Here is a 24,077-nt window from a genome sequence, read left to right on the forward strand (position 1 = left end):
TACAAGGCCTTTATTGATGACCTTAATACAGGTCCTACTGTACAAGGCCTTTATTGATGACCTTAATACAGGTCCTACTGTACAAGGCCTTTATTGATGACCTTAATACAGGTCCTACTGTACAAGGCCTTTATTGATGACCTTAATACAGGTCCTACTGTACAAGGCCTTTATTGATGACCCCAATACAGGTCCTACTGTACATTAGGCCTTATTGATGACCTTAATACAGGTCCTACTGTACAAGGCCTTTATTGATGACCTTAATACAGGTCCTACTGTACAAGGCCTTTATTGATGACTTTAATACAGGTCCTACTGTACAAGGCCTTTATTGATGACCTTAATACAGGTCCTACTGTACAAGGCCTTTATTGATGACCTTAATACAGGTCCTACTGTACAAGGCCTTTATTGATGACCTTAATACAGGTCCTACTGTACAAGGCCATTATTGATGACCTTAATACAGGTCCTACTGTACAAGGCCTTTATTGATGACTTTAATACAGGTCCTACTGTACAAGGCCTTTATTGATGACCTTAATACAGGTCCTACTGTACAAGGCCTTTATTGATGACCTTAATACAGGTCCTACTGTACAAGGCCTTTATTGATGACCTTAATACAGGTCCTACTGTACAAGGCCTTTATTGATGACCTTAATACAGGTCCTACTGTACAAGGCCTTTATTGATGACCTTAATACAGGTCCTACTGTACAAGGCCTTTATTGATGACCTCAATACAGGTCCTACTGTACAAGGCCATTATTGATGACCTCAATACAGGTCCTACTGTACAAGGCCTTTATTGATGACTTTAATACAGGTCCTACTGTACAAGGCCTTATTGATGACCTTAATACAGGTCCTACTGTACAAGGCCATTATTGATGACCTTAATACAGGTCCTACTGTACAAGGCCTTTATTGATGACCTCAATACAGGTCCTACTGTACAAGGCCTTTATTGATGACCTTAATACAGGTCCTACTGTACAAGGCCTTTATTGATGACTTTAATACAGGTCCTACTGTACAAGGCCTTTATTGATGACCTTTAATACAGGTCCTACTGTACATTAGGCCTTTATTGATGACTTTAATACAGGTCCTACTGTACATTAGGCCTTATTGATGACCTTAATACAGGTCCTACTGTACAAGGCCTTTATTGATGACCTTAATACAGGTCCTACTGTACAAGGCCTTTATTGATGACCTCAATACAGGTCCTACTGTACAAGGCCATTATTGATGACCTCAATACAGGTCCTACTGTACATTAGGCCTTATTGATGACCTTAATACAGGTCCTACTGTACAAGGCCTTTATTGATGACCTTAATACAGGTCCTACTGTACAAGGCCTTTATTGATGACCTTTAATACAGGTCCTACTGTACAAGGCCTTTATTGATGACCTTAATACAGGTCCTACTGTACAAGGCCTTTATTGATGACCTTAATACAGGTCCTACTGTACAAGGCCTTTATTGATGACTTTAATACAGGTCCTACTGTACAAGGCCTTTATTGATGACCTTAATACAGGTCCTACTGTACAAGGCCTTTATTGATGACCTTAATACAGGTCCTACTGTACAAGGCCTTTATTGATGACCTTAATACAGGTCCTACTGTACAAGGCCTTTATTGATGACCTTAATACAGGTCCTACTGTACAAGGCCTTTATTGATGACTTTGATACAGGTCCTACTGTACAAGGCCTTTATTGATGACCTTAATACAGGTCCTACTGTACAAGGCCTTTATTGATGACCTCAATACAGGTCCTACTGTACAAGGCCTTTATTGATGACCTTAATACAGGTCCTACTGTACAAGGCCTTTATTGATGACTTAATACAGGTCCTACTGTACAAGGCCTTTATTGATGACCTTAATACAGGTCCCTACGGTACAAGGCCTTTATTGATGACCTTAATACAGGTCCTACTGTACAAGGCCTTTATTGATGACCTTAATACAGGTCCTACTGTACAAGGCCTTTATTGATGACCTTAATACAGGTCCTACTGTACAAGGCCTTTATTGATGACCTTAATACAGGTCCTACTGTACAAGGCCTTTATTGATGACCTTAATACAGGTCCTACTGTACAAGGCCTTTATTGATGACCTAATACAGGTCCTACTGTACAAGGCCTTTATTGATGACTTTGATACAGGTCCTACTGTAAAATGATTGCAGGAAGTTATCACATATTGATATGGAATGGAATTTTTGGTACAAAGCATGACATTGGCAGATTTTGAGAATTTACATGAAATCATTTAAATATGAATTGATTATTGCACAACTTAAAACAGGTTGTCCCTAACTCAAACACAATATCTTTAAATAGAAATCTTTGTATTTCTGCAAAATTTTTTAGTCTTTTTCATCAATGTAGCATATATAAATAGAGGATATCTAACAGTGTCTTCAGTAATACCAAATATATTTCACGAGTGGGGCTAATATTTTGATATTTTTCATGAGTGCGCTGCACGAGTGAAAAATATCAAAATATTAGCCACACGAGTGAAATATATTTGGTATTACTGAAGACACTGTTAGATATTCTGTTTATTACATTTTTCATCAACGAAAACCCTACCCCGTATGCTAACTAGGACTACAGCGATAATTTGTAAACAAAAACAGTAGTTTCCCCTGTCCAGGTGCTGCATATATGTCAGGCTTTCTGATTGGTCAATTATTTTGGTATTTTCTAATCTTGAATTTGATTGGTCAAATCAGCAAAAGTGATATTTTTCACTAGTGAAAAATATGATATTCTTCACTAGTGAAAAATATCACTTTTATAGAATGAATAATTTTGATATTTCACTAGTAAAAATGTAATAAAAGTTGGTATTAAAAGTACTCCAACAATGCAATTTGGTATATAGCTGGATCATATTATGTACATGTTTGGATCACTCTTTATAGGTATGACAGGAAAAGGGTAACCCTTAATATGTAGGTATGTCAGAAAAATGATAACCCTTATCTAGGTATGTCAGATAAATGGTAACCCTTATGTAAGTATGACAGGAAAAGAGTAACCCTTATGTAGGTATGACAGGAAAAGGTAACTCTTATCTAGGTATGTCAGAAAAATGGTAACCCTTATGTAAGTATGACAGGAAAAGAGTAACCTTTATGTAGGTATGACAGGAAAAGGGTAACCCTTATGTAGGTATGACAGGAAAAGAGTAACCCTTATGTAGGTATGACAGGAAAAGGGTAACCCTTATGTAGGTATGACAGGAAAATGGTTACCCTTATGTAGGTATGACAGGAAAAGGGTAACCCTTATGTATATATAGGTATGACAGGAAAATGGTAACCCTTATGTATATATAGGTATATGACAGGAAAAGGGTAACCCTTATGTAGGTATGACAGGAAAATGGTAACCCTTATGTAGGTATGACAGGAAAAGGGTAACCCTTATGTATATATAGGTATGACAGGAAAAGGGTAACCCTTATATAGGTATGACAGGAAAATGGTTACCCTTATGTAGGTATGACAGGAAAAGGGTAACCCTTATGTAGGTATGACAGGAAAAGGGTAACCCTTATGTAGGTATGACAGGAAAAGAGTAACCCTTATTTAGGTATGACAGGAAAAGGGTAACCCTTATGTAGGTATGACAGGAAAAGGGTAACCCTTATGTATATATAGGTATGACAGGAAAATGATAACTTTTATGTATATATAGGTATGACAGGAAAAGGGTAACCCTTATGTAGGTATGACAGGAAAAGGGTAACCCTTATGTAGGTATGACAGGAAAAGGGTAACCCTTATGTATATATAGGTATGACAGGAAAAGGGTAACCCTTATGTAGGTATGACAAGAAAATGGTTACCCTTATGTATATATAGGTATGACAGGAAAAAGGTAACCCTTATGTAGGTATGACAGGAAAAGGGTAACCCTTATGTATATATAGGTATGACAGGAAAAGGGTAACCCTTATGTAGGTATGACAGGAAAAGGGTAACCCTTATGTATATATAGGTACATGTATGACAGGGAAAGGGTAACCCTTATGTAGGTTGAGCAGAAAATGTCAGCAGAATTATCATATTAAGATTAATATACAGGATTTACAATGTTTCATATCAATTCATAAAAGACTTCATCATTTGGTTTTGACAAGCCATATTGTCTGTGTTGGAATTGGTTGTCTACAATTTAAGGAACATTCCGGGGGTATATTGGAATTGTTGGTCTAACTGAACAAAATCAATGTGAGGCTGGCAGGGATTTCTACAGTAGTGATACAGAGGTTCTGACTCACCCTTCCAATCAGCTCCCTGTCCACAGATGTCTCTGCCTGGCTACACCCTTGGAATGCATGACAAATAGTTCTGCACAACAACTTTGACAAAAATAAATTCAGAACTTTATTATGGCATTTTCATTTTTTCTTCTTCAATTTCAATTTCAACCAATTTCATTGCAAATGCAAAAGGATGGGGCATCAGGCAAAGTCTATCTAAGCCTTCTCAGTAATAACATGGACAGTTATGATTGTTACAAAATGTTAAAGTAGAGAGTACAAGCCCACCTTACTAGCTCAGACTAGTGGGAATTTCCCCTTAGCCTAGTGGTAAGGTGTTTGCCTTGAGAGTGATAGGTGGTTAGTTAGAGCCCCAGCACAGACAGGGTATCCTACACATATACTGATGGTCATAAGAGCAGGTTCGACCATTGCTGTTTATTTTTAAAAGTTTTCCATTCTGTTTGATAACTTGCACATGTACTGAATGTGATATGATATTATACATATAAATATATATATTTATGTGCAAGGGGCTGCGATGGCCAAGTGGATAAGGTGTCACGACCAGTTCGAAACCTTCATGGGGCAGTTGCCAGGTACTGACCATAGGCCGGTGGTTTTTCTCCGGATACTGCGGCTTTCCTCCACCTCTAAAACCTGGCACATCTTTAAATGACCCTGGCTGTTAATAGGACGTTAAACAAAAACAAACCAATACAACCATATACACTGTATGTGCAAAAATCAAGTGACTTTTGGTGTTCAAAATCAGCTGGTTGGTATGATAATCTTGTAACCTGTCTATAGTGACTGTCTTCAGACAGGTTTGACTGTATCCTGGGTTATAATACAGAGTTACTATAGCTTTGTACCTCTTAACTCTGATTGAATGTATTATTCCTCCAGTGGGTTGATTTCCCCCAATGACCTACCCACCTAGAATTTAGTTGTAAATGAGCCAGTTTGAGGTGACCTGTCCTGGTTTCAGCTGAACCTGTCCACCTATAATTTAGTTATAAATGAGCCAGTTTGAGGTGACCTGTCCTGGTTTCAGCTGAACCTACCCACCTATAATCTAGTTGTACATGAGCCAGTTTGAGGTGACCTGCCCTGGTTTCAGCTGAACCTACCCACCTATAATTTAGTTGTAAATGAGCCAGTTTGAGGTGACCTGTCCTGGTTTCAGCTGAACCTGTCCACCTATAATTTAGTTATAAATGAGCCAGTTTGAGGTGACCTGTCCTGGTTTCAGCTGAACCTACCCACCTATAATCTAGTTGTACATGAGCCAGTTTGAGGTGACCTGCCCTGGTTTCAGCTGAACCTGTCCACCTATAATTTAGTTGTAAATGAGCCAGTTTGAGGTGACCTGTCCTGGTTTCAGCTGAACTTGTCCACCTATAATTTAGTTATAAATGAGCCAGTTTGAGGTGACCTGTCCTGGTTTCAGCTGAACCTACCCACCTATAATCTAGTTGTACATGAGCCAGTTTGAGGTGACCTGCCCTGGTTTCAGCTGAACCTGCCCTTGGTCAGAGTGTATAAACTTGGCCCTTTATTGTGATCATAGTGTCCTGTGCTGAATTGCTACCTCCCAGCATCATGGTTTAAATTGGTAGCCCACCATAGTTATAGAATGTGCAACAAAAACAGGGAGTGTACTGGAATTATGTGTCTGTCAGTCTGTTGGTTGACACAGCTTTGTACTGACTATACTCCTCCCAGGATTATGCATGGATTTCAACAACACTTTCCACACACATGTTCCTGTGTCTCCCTGAATGCCATCCATTTTTACTGGAGTTATGGCCATAACATGCTATGGTCCTTGATGCCATTAAGTGAAACAGTCCTTATGGTAATAGTTATCTTGGAAACAGTTAGTATTTTGTATAGTACATTGGAGTATTATTGTAGGCATGGATGTAACTCACATTTCTGACAAACTTCAGAGGTCATAGGGTCAAAGATTAATGGTCATGGATGCATTACACTACTAGCTACTAGGTGAAACAGACATTGTTCAAAACTAATCAATTGATGCCTATCATTTTAGACATCAGAGCCATTGCTATGGAAACATAATGGAGCCTTCTGATTGGCCAACATTGACATATTATCCAATTAAGCTTAAAATTTGTATACAATGTGTATAAGAGTTTTGAAGGATAGTAAATACAATGGTTCTATTTTCCAAAACATTATATAGATGTCATTTGGCTGTCATGGTAACCAAAAGCATCCCTCTGATGAGACATATATTGTCTGGACTACCAAACATGTGTTAAGTCAGGTGCTACATGTATATTCCAAAACAATAGGTGCCATTTATATTGTATTAATTAATTGTCATGGTTAAATGATGGGTAATGGGAGTAGTAGTTATCCATTATAAGTCTAAATTGATTTAACCACCTTATTGGTTTAAATTGGTACCCCCACAAAGGATTGAATTGGTACCCCCACAAAGGATTGAATTGGTACCCCCACAAAGGATTGAATTGGTACCCCCACAAAGGATTGAATTGGTACCCCCACAAAGGATTGAATTGGTACCCCCACAAAGGATTGAATTGGTACCCCCACAAAGGATTGAATTGGTACCCCCACAAAGGATTGAATTGGTACCCCCACCAAGGATTAAATTGGTACCCCCACAAAGGATTGAATTGGTACCCCCACAAAGGATTGAATTGGTACCCCCACAAAGGATTGAATTGGTACCCCCACCAAGGATTAAATTGGTACCCCCACAAAGGATTGAATTGGTACCCCCACCAAGGATTGAATTGGTACCCCCACCAAGGATTAAATTGGTACCCCCACAAAGGATTGAATTGGTACCCCCACCAAGGATTGAATTGGTATCCCTAGCATAATTTGAATTTTTATCCCCACCCCACCAAGGATTGAATTGGTATCTCTACCATAGTTTGAATTGGTACCCCCACAAAGGATTGAATTGGTACCCCCACCAAGGATTAAATTGGTACCCCCACAAAGGATTGAATTGGTACCCCCACAAAGGATTGAATTGGTACCCCCACCAAGGATTAAATTGGTACCCCCACAAAGGATTGAATTGGTACCCCAACAAAGGATTGAATTGGTACCCCCACCAAGGATTAAATTGGTACCCCCACAAAGGATTGAATTGGTACCCCCACCAAGGATTGAATTGGTATCCCTAGCATAATTTGAATTTTTATCCCCCACCCCACCAAGGATTGAATTGGTATCTCTACCATAGTTTGAATTGGTACCCCCACAAAGGATTGAATTGGTACCCCCACAAAGGATTGAATTGGTACCCCCACAAAGGATTGAATTGGTACCCCCACCAAGGATTAAATTGGTACCCCCACAAAGGATTGAATTGGTACCCCCACCAAGGATTGAATTGGTATCCCTAGCATAATTTGAATTTTTATCCCCACCCCACCAAGGATTGAATTGGTATCTCTACCATAGTTTGAATTGGTACCCCAACCAAGGTTTGAATTGGTACCCCTACCAAGGTTTGAATTAGTACCCAAACCAAGGTTTTTCATTTGTATCCCCACTTAGGCTTGAATTTGTATCCCCACTAAGGTTTGAATCGGTACCCCTACCAAAGTTTGAATTGGTGTCCCTACCAAGGATTGAATTGGTACCCCTTCCAAGGATTGACTTGGGTGTCTCCCTACAGTAGTTTAGATTGGTACCTATCTTTGAGATTGGTATAAATAAACACTGGATGGAATTGTGTCAATTTATTCTGAATGCTGGACAAAAATCAATGACACGGGGACTTATTGATTGTTGGAGACCCCAGTGGTCCCAAGCAAACCTAACCATATCCCTACTCTGTCTGCATTATTCATCCCTACAAAAACCAATAGTGACAAAGTCTGATAATGTTATCACACAAGTAGTCCTCTTCTGCCTAATCCTGTTGCCTTACTCTGTGATGTTTAATACCAAATATAGACATCTAACAAATATGATGTGCATTTTCTGAAAAATGATGACATATTTTTATTGGTGATGTTTTTGTTTGTTTCGGAGGCTGTTTTGTGTGTACTGAGAATGAGTATTGATCAGCTTTACCCTACAACACAGCAGTTTCCTTTCCTATTGATTTTTAATGTATGAACACTTGCTGCTGCAGCAGTAGACATTCTCTCATCAGTAACCAATCAGAGCCTTGGACACAGTATCTGCAGAGTGGCTTTGTATTCTGTTCGTCATAATGCCGACATAAGTCTTTAAAAGGATTTTTTGGGAATGAGCGCTGTTTGTGCGCAGGAAGCAGAATGGTAAGTCTCTATCTGTTTTCTGATGATGTTTTTCCTCGTTTTGACAGTAAAATGGTCGTCATGAAGCGACCTGGAACATGAAATTGTGGAACACAACCAACACTTGTTGTACGGATGTCAGGAAGAGTTGACCTGATGTCTGCTCATTACATATGCAGGTGGAGATGGTCCTTGCACAAGACCGGACTTTTTCTCCAAGTTAAATATTGCTTTTGTACAGAAAATAATCAAACATTGAGCAATTTTTTCTAACCAAATTGACTGTTAGAATTAATCTGGGGATATTTTTTCAGTAACAGCTTTTGCATGGTAGTCTTTCTACATTTCCGTACATATTTCGAAAAATCAATATCAGTTAGTATGCTTGCATACCAAATGTGAACTGAGGGTTAGCTGGAGGAATAAAGGCACACGGTCTGTAGTTGTATGACTGTTTGGTTGGTGTTATTGTTGTTTAGTAAATACAATGACATTTAACTACAACAGCTGGGGACAGACAGCTTTAAATGCCCATGTATACATAGGATGAGAGGCCATTTTGATAGTTCTTGTGAAGAGATCACCAACCAATCATGTTTATTATCATGTTCTGTGATACATATCGTGTTCTGTGATACATATCATGTTCTGTGATACATATCGTTTGCCCCAGGTCAGACATTTGATGTATCTACAATGTAATGTGAGATATTTAAAATGGAAGGGTTTTTATAGATAAAGTGGAAGAAAAAGAAATCAATAAATATTTACTATCAAGCAATTATTAGTTTGATGGAAGAAAGAACAATTTGAATTTCAGGTGAAGGATAATCTGGTATGTGAACATAGTATATCTGTGTTGTGGTACATACATTCACCTTGAGTTTGATGTAACCTTGACCTTGATATGAAATCAAAATTGACAAAATACATAAATATCTCATTGTTCGACCCTGAAAATATAAGGCTTTTTAAAATAAAAATAGTTAGTCTTAAAATAATTTCTTAATGTAACATAGCTTGATTCTGAATTATCTGTGTAGATATCATCAGAATGAATAATTTATTGTCAATTTTGTTTCATTGCTCTAGAATAGATAAACCAACATAGATCGGCTATGCATGATTTTGCTTTTTAACACAAAATTTTCCGTAATGCAGTGGCGTTCTTTAGAAATTTTTTAATGGTCCATCCATAATACTTACTTCCAGTCTCCATTCTGTAGGTCAGGGAAAAGTGTCTCAATATGTTAAGGCTGCATGTACATGTAGTTAACATTTAGCTAGTATGATCGATACCGGGCAATTAATGAGCTTTGTGTCTTACCATTAGATATCTGGCAATCAAGATATGTGAAGCTGTCCCTTGACATTATCTGGTTTGTGAAGGCTGATAGCAATAGTAACTGGTATATTACCCATAGTCCCAATCCAACTACCCTATCATACAACCATCTATCACATATTTGAACTCTACATTATGTTAGACTGTCAAACTTCCCATCTTATATGTGAATCATACTGCCATGAGAAAGTCTCAACTGTTGGTGTTTGTGTTACATCCAGTTATGATATGTGAAATATTTAGTTTCCATCTGATATGTGAAGCATTTAAAGCTAATTCCCATATGATATGTGAAGCATTCAGCTCCCATCTGGTATGTGAAGCATTTAGTTATTTAATTCCCATCTAACATGTGAAGCATTCAGCTCCCACCTGATATGTGAAGCATTAATTTTCCATTTGGTATGTGGAGCATTTATTTAATTCCCATCTGACATGTGAAGCATTCAGTTACGGTCTGATATGTGAAGCATTTTGTATGTACACAGAAGTCTGACTCATGGCAGGATAAGACAATATTGTGTAACAAAGATCAAATACTGCTTGTGCCAATTCTAATTTACTAGCATATCGACAACTTGTATTTTGTAACCCTCTTCTCCCTCCCTCTCTTCCCCACAGTAAAATCCGGTAAATACGGATGTTTGTGACTAATGTGTGTACTGTACAAGGTCCCTACAGTGCTGTCTTGATGTAATCACTCAGCATTGATCTGGCCGAAGGATGAATCACCACTAGTGTTGACTATCACTAGTGAATGCAGATTTCCAATATGCCATGTAAATCTCATTTCATAGGCGTCAAAACTCAATTAAAGAATTCTGATTAATTTCTTTTCAATCTTTCATAATATTTGTTCATTGGTGTGAATGATTTCATTGATCTGAACATGTGACACGTCTGGAAAAGCTGTGATGAGACTGACAAGACTTTACATCTCTTAATTAATCTGGGGGGAAGTTTAAGGCGAAGAAAAAAATAACGATTATTGTCAAGGGTGTAACCATGAGAAATTTGATATCCTTACTACTGATGTGTATTCCCTGATCCTTGATTCATTCTTTAGTTGGGGAGGGGGGGGGGGGGGGGGGGGGGGGGGGGGGGGAGGGGGTTGTCACCTAAAGATATTGGTATATCAGTGAGAGGGGAATTCCCACAACCAAACCTGGTGACCTGTTATCAGTATATAGTTCTGTTACAATACTATAGACATTTTCCTGTGTGTGGTAATCACTGTTGACAGTGTACAGTATCTTGCCATTTACATGTATGTGTCTATATTGATCCCCAACATCAGGCTCCATGAGTGTGAACTCTTCATTATGTTTGTGTACATTGCACCTGACCCCCTCTTCCCTCTCTCCTCCCCTCACACTGATGAGAATTATTGATGGTGACTCACCTGTCTGGACTTATTACCTGGGGAGACCTGCCATCTGACTTATTACCTGGGGAGACCTGCCATCTGTCGTCAAACAAAGAGCTAGTAAACCAAGTCATTCATGTCTGTGAAACTGGTATTGATCCTCTAGTAATGAGTAGCAGGTAAAGTGGTGTTGTTATGACTCGCTCCATAAAATAAATGCTTTTCTATACAGGTCAATATAACCCATCTTGATCCATCAAGGACTATTCGTTCTTATGATGAAAAAGATAGAGTTGCATTTAATTTTTCCATGAATGTTTTAATTTTAGAATAACTTTAACCAGTTTTTATCAACAAATTGAATTAAATTAAATTAATTAGCCTGTCATCATATTTGAATTAAAAAAGGAAAATTACTAGTTGTTACTTGTTGATAAAAATTAATATCTTCAATGAAAAAATAAAGAAAATTTCATTGTAATTTTACCAATCTTAGATGACTCTTATATCAAATGAATTGTTGTGCTGTTGTTAAATTTGATCAATTTTCATAATATTAACTCTCCGGTAGCTTTAATCAATTTCTGCCAACATATGATGGTGTAACATCCTGCTAATTATATTTTATTAAACCATGCAAGCTGTCAACATCGTTTAGTAGAAATGTAAGTCATCAACAGCATTTAGTAGAAATGTAATGTAAGTCATCAACAGCATTTAGTAGAAATGTAAGTCATCAACAGCATTTAGTAGAAATGTAATGTAAGTCATCGACAGCATTTAGTAGAAATGTAAGTCATCGACAGCATTTAGTAGAAATGTAAGTCGTCAACAGCATTAAGTAGAAATGTAATGTAAATCGTATACAGCATTTAGTAGATCAAATATGTAGCTAATTAGCAAAACATAGAATATAGGATACAGATTGTGACCTGAATTTCCAGATCTGGCCCACAGATACAGATTATTGCCTGGATTTCCAGCTCTGGCCCACAAGTTCAAGTTCAAGTTCTTTATTACTTTAAACCACATGGTTTATCAGTATATAAATTACATGTACAACAAGTCCTCACAATCCTCACAAATTCTCACAACACCCACACTGATCCACACATACCCACCCACTCACATTGATCCACATACAAACTCACACACACACACCAATCCACACATGTACACTACAGCACATACACACCTATACCCACACACTCACACTGATCCACACACATGAACACCGGTCGGTTACATCTAGAATAGTGTAGAGGAATATCTCTCACACTTCAATAATTAAGTACATTGTTTTCACAAATTACAAATTCTGCCATGGAAATTACAGAAGTACATAGGGGATTACAAACATGTTGTAGTTATATATTCTAGACATTTATATATTAATTACATATATATTAGGAAATTTCTCAATTCTAAGTGATTTCGAAAATACATACAACACTATTCAATATTCAGCCTAACATTGTAACAGGCGGTCTCGTTTCTTATTACTTAAGGAAATGAATTTCGCCAAATTGGCCATATCTTTTATGTTATCAGTGCACAATAGTTTTATAAATTTATACATGTTTGGTCTGGTAAAATAATAACAGATAAAGGTTATTGCCTGGATTTCCAGATCTGGCCCACAGAATTATAACTGGACTTGACAGCAGATAAAGCAAAACAAAACTCATCCGTTGGAAGGAATCAATCAAATTACTGTACACTTGAAATTACGGATTGTAAATTTCTAAAGCAAAGTAACATTATAGATTATTTTGCATAGTGAAACTTTTCCAGTTCCAGATCGTCCATTAAAAGGTCATTATGAGATACATTGAAAATTATGCGTCTCATTTTATAACGAAAACTTACCCAAAATCAGACAAATAGCATGCTAGAATGAATGGCTTCGGGTTAGTTCAAATGAATGACCTTGACCTACTATCAAAATGACAGGGGTTTAATGTGTCCTAAACATTGAAATAACTTCTCAATATCCAAGAGGCGACCAAGGGTAATGACATTTGGCCAGTTTGTACAAATTAATGACCTTGACTAACTTTCAATGTCAAAAGCTTTTCAAATGTTTTAAAATATTTAAATGTCTTCTAAATCGGTATGCTGGGATGAATGTAGACTAGCATGGCCACCAGACCTTAAGTTTTTTTTTAAGAATTCCAAGCCAAATTCTAGAACTAGATTGTCTGCCCCTAGTTTGAAACTTAGGAATCAGGCATATTCTAAGGGACCAAAATCATAAAGCTCAATTATTTCTATAATTTTAATATTCTAGAGACAAAGGGCCAGTTTAAGATGAATGACTACATAGTTTGCTCAAATGAATCTAATTTCAAGGTCACCTTGGTTAGATGTGTTGAATCTTAGTTAAAACATCATCTGTCTGTATACTTCAGAACTCAGATGACTGATAAGGCTCATGGGCCTCTGTTTATGTAAGCTAATGACAGAGTTTAGAAATTAAGTTTGTAAAGTGAAATTTTTCTTTTGGAAATAACATTGTTTTATGAATATCATATTATTATGATTTGGCAGAGTTTAATAAACAATGTAAAAAACCTGAAATCATTACGTACTAGATTTTAAGACCTTCACAGATTTGTATTAAGATATCTGCAATAAAGTTGTTTAATAAGTGTGCTGAAATCGAAGATGCATGTACTGTATAACATGAATCGTTAGTGCATCATATATATATCTTGTTGGTACAAACTTTAGTGGTAAGCCCATGGCCATGCAGCACTAGCAGTAATTTAGCAATAATGCATACAATGATATGTGTTGTGTTTGTATCTATGGTTCCATAGCAACCACGAAAACAATGAAAGTTTATACACAAAGAATATGATATACAGTATCTTAGTTTTCAACAAAATCCTTCACATATATTTGATAGGTCTAGCTAGTCCCTGTGGTAGTTGTATAAGATTTGGTCATTTAACCTATGTCCCATTGTTAAGGATGACACTTTCATTGTAATTGGGATGAACCTAATGTCAAGCCCCTGTGTTTCTGGTATTTTCCCTTGGAATTCCGACATCCTCTACAATATTTGTACCCAGGTCCCTGCGGGTACTACAGAGAATGACACTTGAGTCTGGCATCCTGCCCCACCCTGGCTATCTGCCCATCAGATAGCCCAGCAATACAATACATAGGGGACACAGATGGTGCCATTATGGGATTTAGGGGAGGTGTAAGGTTTAGAGCATCACAGTAGGCAGATCCTTCATCTGATTTCTGAGTCTCCTTGATGTGCTTTGGATGGGTTGGAGGGGGGTAAGGAAGGGGGAGGAGTTAACGGTAGGGAGGGGGTGAAGGGGAAATGCCTGATGCTATTTTTATGGGTACATTCTAGCACATACAAGATTACTCACTACACATATGTAGTAGCATGGCTGCCTAAGAACACAAACACTACAGCTCACAAGCATTTTCGTATACATGGTACAGTAGTACAGAAGCTCAATTACCTAGGCGACCCATCTTTTTATTCTGTCAGGGAGCCAGCCATCTTGTCCAAAGAAGTCACCCACAGGCATATTTATTACCTCAGGGGCCTGTACTATTTATTTATTCCTGAGCTGTTTTGTAAATGGTGTGTGCTGTAAAAACACCAGGGAGGCCAAGAAGCATCTGGGTGTGAACTGTCCACCCCAAATTCTGTACTAGTATTACTCTGAATAGTACACTAGTAATAGACCAGCCAAATGGTGCCTGTATTGGAATTTACGGCAACATTTTACTGAACTTACATTAGATTTATATTGTTGGATTTTATCAACACCAAAAGCTTGTGATTGCCCCCAGCTGGTACTAACACGATGCTCAAGAAATGGAGAATGTCCTGGGTAAGTTTTCTTGGCACCTGGGATGGTCTTAGCAGGTTAATAGCTAATTTACCTTCCATCCCTCTCCCCAGTTCAGAGTGGCCTTCATTTTCTTCACACTGTTTTCCCTTTGCTTATTAGTGAGAGAAGATGAGAGAACTAATGTTTTCCCTCACCTTAATTTACACAAATACAGTAGCAGACCACGATTGGTTGTAATATAGTATACAGACTGAAAATCTATTGGAATACCATGATCTCAAACCTGTTTAGTGAATATTCTTGCACTTATCTTTTGATTTTACCCCCAAATATCCACATCCGTATCATTGGGGACTCAGATTGGAAATGCACAAAATCTACTATAATGTGATTCAGCGAATTATTTTTGGCGTCAACTTTTTTGCAAATTGTTAAATAGATTCATGCAAAAATCATCAAGTGCTTGAGATAGATAAGTGTACACAAATCGCCTGTGTGTATTCAGTAAGGTATCGTCTTGGTTTTTTGTAAGTCTTCAAAAATCCACACTAGAATCATCAGGGATTTTTGTTTTTGGCACGTCGTCCGTGAGTAATATCCCGGAGGCCCCATAGGCACTTTCTCCGGGAATCTATATCTTTCCTCAACGTCTCTGAGATCTGAACGTCTTGGAAAGTTTTGTATGAAGATATGAAATAAGAAGAGGAATTGAATGTTTGTGACTTTCGTAGTGTTTATTAAGCGAAATCTCCATACAGGAAAGTTGTTATGTCTCGTCAACAAAACAAATGCAAGAGGATGTTTATACATGTAAATTCAAATGGCCTATGAAATGTGCACTAACAACCGTTTACCGGGAAACGTCTGTTCTACAAGAGTTTGATGAAATCCTTGAATATACAAGAATACCTGCCAGTATAAATGATGCTTAAATCAACTTTTATTAAACAACATAGGAGAAGCATCCATAATGGCGTATCTTTGATAAAATTCTACCTATGTAGTCGACAAACAGTGTATGAAACAATCTGTATATGTTTTTGAGCGACTATAATCACGCATGAAGAGGAAATGTTTAAATATTCTAATAATTATGATGTTACATCAACGCTGCTTGTATATTATACTGTAGTTATACAGTTCATAAACTGGAATTGTAGTTTTATATAGTTTTGTACTGTACATATTTTTAGACATTTGCTTGCTTCTACCAGAGACACCTGGCTCGTGTGAGGTGTGCATCTTTCAGTGGTCCAGAAACATTGGAGACCACTTAATATGATGGACAACTGCTGTGTTTGATAAACTGCCCCTGCTGGTTTTCAACCTCAAGAGTGATACAAGAAAAAAACCATACCACTATATACTGGTTATTGTGTATCGGCATTGAACATTCTTACACAAATTAACACACTGGTACTTGTATTATCGCTGTTGGCATTGATACGAACACCTACCTATGTGGAATGGAATCTAAACTTGAGAAGATTTTTAAATGTTGATGAAAGTGAAATACTGTTAATATTGAAGAAGTGATTCAGAGGATTCTTAGATATTCGTCGTCTATATTAAAGAAATATTGTGTGTTGGGAAAATTTTTCTGTGGGATATACATCTATATCTGCAGTGTGAGACTGATATAAATCTCTGTTGAATGGAGCGGAAATGCCAAATCTTGATGTTCTTGATCAGGATTGTCAGGTGTTTAGGAAACCTAGAGCTGTAGACAAGTTTTCTGTATATCATTTTGTATGTCTGGGTTAGGAGTCCAGATCTAACAGAATTTCTGTCAGATATTTGATATTGAAAATGGTAATAGATTGAGGACCCCAGGAGTGAATTATTGTGAATCCCTGCGTTGATATGACTTTGTAAGACTGGTATGATATGATGAAGTACATTGTTACCATGGTAATAGGATGCAGCACATGGAAGCTGATTAGTCGGCCCTATCAGATAAGGGAGCTGATAGTGACCCCTAAACTGGAATATAAAAGGGATTAATATCCTTGGGGATTAATTGGAGTGGACACAGGCTGCTGACCAGGACCACAGTGGTTTGACCTTGAAAACAGATGTGATATGTATATATATGGTTCCATGTGTCCTATCTGATGAAGTGTAGACTGCCTTAGGGGTCTAGATAAACATTTGAAAGTCCTGCTACATGGTGACCATGTTTTACATGTGGTCCAGATCTAGGCCTAGACTTAAAGTTATCTCATTATAATATCAAATCACCATCGAAGATGGAACAAATAGTTTCATACTGAATACAATAATTCTTTGAAGCAAACAGCTTTGAAAAACAAAACCTTTTGAAGATGTTAAGTCAGAAACTCTTATCAGATAGAAGAATTATCTTCCCATGAAACTGACTAAAAAAACTTTTATAGAGGATTTCACACACTGGAATGCCGTGATGGAGAGGGTAGCGGTTGGTGCACACTTGTCTTAGTGATGTCTAATGTCCAGTTATTACCTGGCTAATTGACCAGTATGACCACAGACCAGTAACTGTTGTTGATTTGTTTACACAGAAAATTGACCAAGTAGACAGATAGGATAATAACATCCTGTACTGTTATTGCGGAATGGGTAATCTCCTTGGCAACAAGGAGAACTCTTCGGTAATTACTGTATAACAATATGGCTTCCTTAGTAACCATGTATGGATTTTATTGATGCTCTGAAAATGTCAAATTAATTAAATGGGACATTATGATGACATTGATCATTCTCTAGTAATGTCTGTAGGGCAAATTTAGAAAGAATTCATGTTTAATTTGTTATCAAGTTGGAGTATGAATGTCTGAGAGTTGAAAACTAGAAAATGCTCTTATGCTAGGATTTTTTTAATGATAATTTAATACTAATGTATGAAAAGTAATAACTGTTTTTATTCAGACATTATCCATCTTTATCAGCTGAAATATCAATATTTGGATCCTTTGTCTATGCCCAGGGAGAGCCGAGGTTTAAACGTTGATTTTAAATGAGTGATGGGTATAATTATCATAGTAGAATTTGTAAGCATTGTCGCTGGACTGCAATAAACATGGGTGGGTTTATTACCAGACATGTGCTGATTGTGGGATAAATACGGCATCAGTACTAAATTTGACATTTTAATTTGGATACCATTCTAGTTGACCAACATCATCTATACTTGCTTGTGTATTCTATTGTGTATATGTGTGAGGTAGTTCTTTAAACCATTATCATATGCTCAAACATGAAATCTGTGCTTACCCACAGTTTCCTTTAAACTCACCAAACTCATAAAATAGCTGTTGAAGAGAAAAACTAAAACCTTAAGAAATAATTCATCACTAGAAGTCTTTCCAAAGTTCATTCAAACCATTGAAAAAATATTAATTCTTATATCAGATTTATTACTAAATTACCTCATTACAAAATGTGTATTTGAGCATATGATTACGGTATCGTATAATATGGGCCGTATTGTGACAGGTGTCCCTGGTCCTATTGTGACAGGTATATCTGGCCCTATTGTGACAGGTATATTTGGCCCTATTGTGACAGGTATATCTGGCCCTATTGTGACAGGTATATCTGGCCCTATTGTGACAGGTGTCCCTGGTCCTATTGTGACAGGTATATCTGGCCCTATTGTGACAGGTATATCTGGCCCTATTGTGACAGGTATCCCCAGTCCTATTGTGACAGGTATACCTGACCTTATTGTGACAGGTATATTTGGCCCTATTGTGACAGGTATATCTGGCCCTATTGTGACAGGTATACCTGGCCCTATTGTGACAGGTATACCTGGCCCTATTGTGACAGGTATCCCTGGTCCTATTGTGACAGGTATACCTGGCCCTATTGTGACAGGTATCCCTGGTCCTATTGTGACAGGTATACCTGGCCCTATTGTGACAGGTATAACTGGTCCTATTGTGACAGGTATACCTGGTCCTATTGTGACAGGTATCCCTGGTCCTATTGTGACAGGTATCCCTGGCCCTATTGTGACAGGTATACCTGGCCCTATTGTGACAGGTATCTCTGACCCTATTGTGACAGGTATCTCTGGTCCTATTGTGACAGGTATCCCTGGCCCTATTGTGACAGGTATACCTGGCCCTATTGTGACAGGTATGCCTGGCCCTATTGTGACAGGTATACCTGACCCTATTGTGACAGGTATACCTGACCCTATTGTGACAGGTATCCCTGGCCCTATTGTGACAGGTATACCTGGCCCTATTGTGACAGGTATATCTGGCCCTATTGTGACAGGTATACCTGACCCTATTGTGACAGGTATACCTGACCCTATTGTGACAGGTATATCTGGCCCTATTGTGACAGGTATACCTGGCCCTATTGTGACAGGTATACCTGGCCCTATTGTGACAGGTATCCCTGGTCCTATTGTGACAGGTATACCTGGCCCTATTGTGACAGGTATCTCTGGCCCTATTGTGACAGGTATACCTGACCCTATTGTGACAGGTATACCTGACCCTATTGTGACAGGTATACCTGGCCCTATTGTGACAGGTATACCTGGCCCTATTGTGACAGGTATACCTGACCCTATTGTGACAGGTATACCTGACCCTATTGTGACAGGTATCCCTGGCCCTATTGTGACAGGTATACCTGGCCCTATTGTGACAGGTATCTCTGACCCTATTGTGACAGGTATCTCTGGCCCTGTTGTGACAAGTATCTCTGGCCCTATTGTGACCGGTATATCTGGCCCTATTGTGACAGGTATCTCTGGCCCTATTGTGACAGGTATCTCTGGCCCTGTTGTGACAGGTATCTCTGGCCCTATTGTGACAGGTATCTCTGGCCCTGTTGTGACAGGTATCTCTGGCCCTATTGTGACAGGTATACCTGGCCCTATTGTGACAGGTATCTCTGGTCCTATTGTGACAGTTATATCTGGCCCTGTTGTGACAGTTATATCTGGCCCTATTGTGACAGGTATCTCTGGCCGTATTGTGACAGGTATATCTGGTCCTATTGTGACAGGTATACCTGGCCCTATTGTGACAGGTATCTCTGGCCCTATTGTGACAGGTATCTCTGGCCCTATTGTGACAGGTATCTCTGGCCCTGTTGTGACAGGTATATCTGGCCCTATTGTGACAGGTATCTCTGGCCCTATTGTGACAGGTATCTCTGGCCCTATTGTGACAGGTATCTCTGGCCCTATTGTGACAGGTATATCTGGCCCTATTGTGACAGGTATCTCTGGCCCTATTGTGACAGGTATATCTGGCCCTATTGTGACAGGTATATCTGGTCCTATTGTGACAGGTATCTCTGGCCCTATTGTGACAGGTATCTCTGGCCCTATTGTGACAGGTATCTCTGGCCCTATTGTGACAGGTATATCTGGTCCTATTGTGACAGTTATATCTGGCCCTGTTGTGACAGTTATATCTGGCCCTATTGTGACAGGTATCTCTAGCCCTATTATGACAGGTATACCTGGCCCTATTGTGACAGGTATACCTGGCCCTATTGTGACAGGTATACCTGGCCCTATTGTGACAGGTATCTCTGGTCCTATTGTGACAGTTATATCTGGCCCTGTTGTGACAGTTATATCTGGCCCTATTGTGACAGGTATCTCTGGCCCTATTATGACAGGTATACCTGGCCCTATTGTGACAGGTATACATGGCCCTATTGTGACAGGTATCTCTGGCCCTATTGTGACAGGTATACCTGGCCCTATTGTGACAGGTATACATGGCCCTATTGTGACAGGTATCTCTGGCCCTATTGTGACAGGTATACCTGGCCCTATTGTGACAGGTATCTCTGGCCCTATTGTGACAGGTATACCTGGCCCTATTGTGACCGGTATCTCTGGCCCTATTGTGACAGGTATCTCTGGCCCTATTGTGACAGGTATCTATGTCCCTACTGTGACAGGTATCTATGTCCCTACTGTGACAGGTATCTCTGGTCCTATTGTGACAGGTATATCTGGCCCTATTGTGACAGGTATACCTGTTCCTATTGTGACAGGTATATCTGGCCCTATTGTGACAGGTATCCCTGGTCCTATTGTGACAGGTATATCTGGCCCTATTGTGACAGGTATACCTGTTCCTATTGTGACAGGTATATCTGGCCCTATTGTGACAGGTATCTCTGGCCCTATTGTGACAGGTATCCCTGGTCCTATTGTGTTGTGATTTGGTTCATATCCTAAATATGGTATAATACCAATTTGGATAGGAGATATTTTCTAGTTCCAGAACATCATCACCTATAACTGCCATCATATTTCAGGATGGCACAGTGTCTTATCATTAAAATCTCAGTCTCAACTCAATAGTTATTATTCCATATCATTCTCAAACTTTCCTTATAGAAAGCAGAGTGTTGTATATAAATTATGTGCCACCCCACTATATAGAGTTATAGCCCTTTGTCGAAATTGTCATGATAAATTTCTAACTTTTTTCTCAGTGTAATAATGTAATTTCCTCAGAGAAAACATAAATGTCATAGTTTGATTGTTCAGAAATCTTGAGCAGTATATTTGTATTTAATGATTATCATTTTAATTACAGAGCGACGGAAACACAGTTTTTCTGCGTGCAGCAAGGGACGGGAACCTTCAGGATGTCCTAGAATACCTGAAGGGCAGCACCGACATCAACACCAGTAACCCGGTAGGTCAAAACAGTGACACTGTTTACATAGCAGGATAGTGAAAAAGCAGAAATACATTTATATATCTCAAGTCAGAGTTTGAATATTAACACAATCAAATGACAGAGTAATGCTCATGAAAATAGATGCTAGGTATAAACATTTGCTATACATCCATCACCGGGGGAAATTCCCTAATTAACACAGCAAAGGGGTCAGACCCTTGGATTAAATGTTTCATTCTGGGTCATAGGAACAAGTCAAGCCCCTGTGAGTACAACTAAAAAATCCCTAAAGAAACATCAAATTACCTGAATTCTGTATGACACACAGTGATGTAGGTACAACCAATAACCTAGTATAACCCATTGATGTAGGTACAACCAATACCCAGCTATTATAAATACACAACCAATAATCTAATATACCCATTGATGTAGGTACAACTAATTACCCTAGTTATAAACATGAAACTAATAACCTGATACAACAATTGAGAGTAGGTATAGTCAACTAGCCATAAAGATTTAACTAAGATTGGAAACCATACCATTCCTATACCATTGACAGTGTGCTCTGTCATTCATCAGAATAGTTATACCATTGACAGTGTGGCCCATCGTTCCCCAGAATAGTTATACCATTGTCAGTGTTCCCTGTCATTCCTCAGAATAGTTATACCATTGACAGTGTGGCCTGTCATTCCCCAGAATAGTTATTCCATTGACAGTGTGCCCTGTCATTCCCCAGAATAGTTATACCATTGACAGTGTGGCCTGTCATTCCCCAGAATAGTTATACCATTGAAAGTGTGGCCTGTCATTCCTCAGAATAGTTATACCATTGACAGTGTGGCCTGTCATTCCTCAGAATAGTTATACCATTGACAGTGTGCCCTGTCATTCCTCAGAATAGTTATACCATTGACAGTGTGGCCTGTCATTCCTCAGAATAGTTATACCATTGACAGTGTGGCCTGTTATTCCTCAGAATAGTTATACCATTGACAGTGTGGCCTGTCATTCCTCAGAATAGTTATACCATTGACAGTGTGTCCTGTTATTCCCCAGAATAGTTATACCATTGACAGTGTGGCCTGTCATTCCCCAGAATAGTTATACCATTGACAGTGTGGCCTGTCATTCCCCAGAATAGTTATACCATTGACAGTGTGGCCTGTCATTCCCCAGAATAGTTATACCACTGACAGTGTGGCCTGTCATTCCCCAGAATAGTTATACCATTGACAGTGTGGCCTGTTATTCCTCAGAATAGTTATACCATTGACAGTGTGCCCTGTCATTCCTCAGAATAGTTATACCATTGACAGTGTGCCCTGTTATTCCTCAGAATAGTTATACCATTGACAGTGTGGCCTGTCATTCCCCAGAATAGTTATACCATTGACAGTGTGCCCTGTTATTCCTCAGAATAGTTATACCATTGACAGTGTGGCCTGTCATTCCCCAGAATAGTTATACCATTGACAGTGTGGCCTGTCATTCCCCAGAATAGTTATACCATTGACAGTGTGCCCTGTCATTCTCCAGAATAGTTATACCATTGACAGTGTGGCCTGTCATTCCACAGAATAGTTATTACCATTGACAGTGTGGCCTGTCATTCCTCAGAATAGTTATACCATTGACAGTGTGTCCTGTCATTCCCCAGAATAGTTATATCATTGACAGTGTGGCCTGTCATTCTCCAGAATAGTTATACCATTGACAGTGTGGCCTGTCATTCCTCAGAATAGTTATACCATTGACAGTGTGCCCTGTCATTCCCCAGAATAGTTATACCATTGACAGTGTGGCCTGTCATTCCCCAGAATAGTTATACCATTGACAGTGTGCCCTGTCACTCCTCAGAATAGTTATACCATTGACAGTGTGGCCTGTTATTCCTCAGAATAGTTATACCATTGACAGTGTGGCCTGTCATTCCCCAGAATAGTTTTACCATTGACAGTGTGCCCTGTGTCGATGGAGAGGAGATAATTTGTGTGATACATAGCTATATTTATTTAATTTACCTCAGAACTGTCTTTCTCAAATTTGAAAATAAAAATTGGTTAGATTGTTTTATTATTTCTATGACCCGTGTTTTCAGTTTACAGCAGTATGCTAAGTCTACCTCTGTAAAAATCTGAAACAAATATGATTCGGAAATATGTTCATTTGTACCTGCAAGCATGCACTTTGCCTGTATATTATACTCATGACTATATGTCAAAACATCACAAACATAAGCTGCCAAATATTTTCTGGAATTGGAGGAAATTATTGATGTGCATTAT

The 24,077-nt window shown here is 38.7% G+C and overlaps 1 protein-coding gene across 1 annotated transcript in view; it reads left to right on the forward strand.

Moving 5' to 3' along the window:
* The window catches only part of LOC117341927 (titin-like), a 234,759-nt gene that overhangs the window by 38,859 nt on the left and 171,823 nt on the right, over positions 1-24,077 (forward strand). Inside the window, 1 exon segment of the mRNA XM_033903835.1 lies at positions 21,697-21,798. Coding sequence (XP_033759726.1) covers positions 21,697-21,798 — 102 coding nt within the window.

Source organism: Pecten maximus, chromosome 1 (genome assembly GCF_902652985.1).
Source record: "Pecten maximus chromosome 1, xPecMax1.1, whole genome shotgun sequence".
Lineage (NCBI taxonomy): Eukaryota > Metazoa > Mollusca > Bivalvia > Pectinida > Pectinidae > Pecten > Pecten maximus.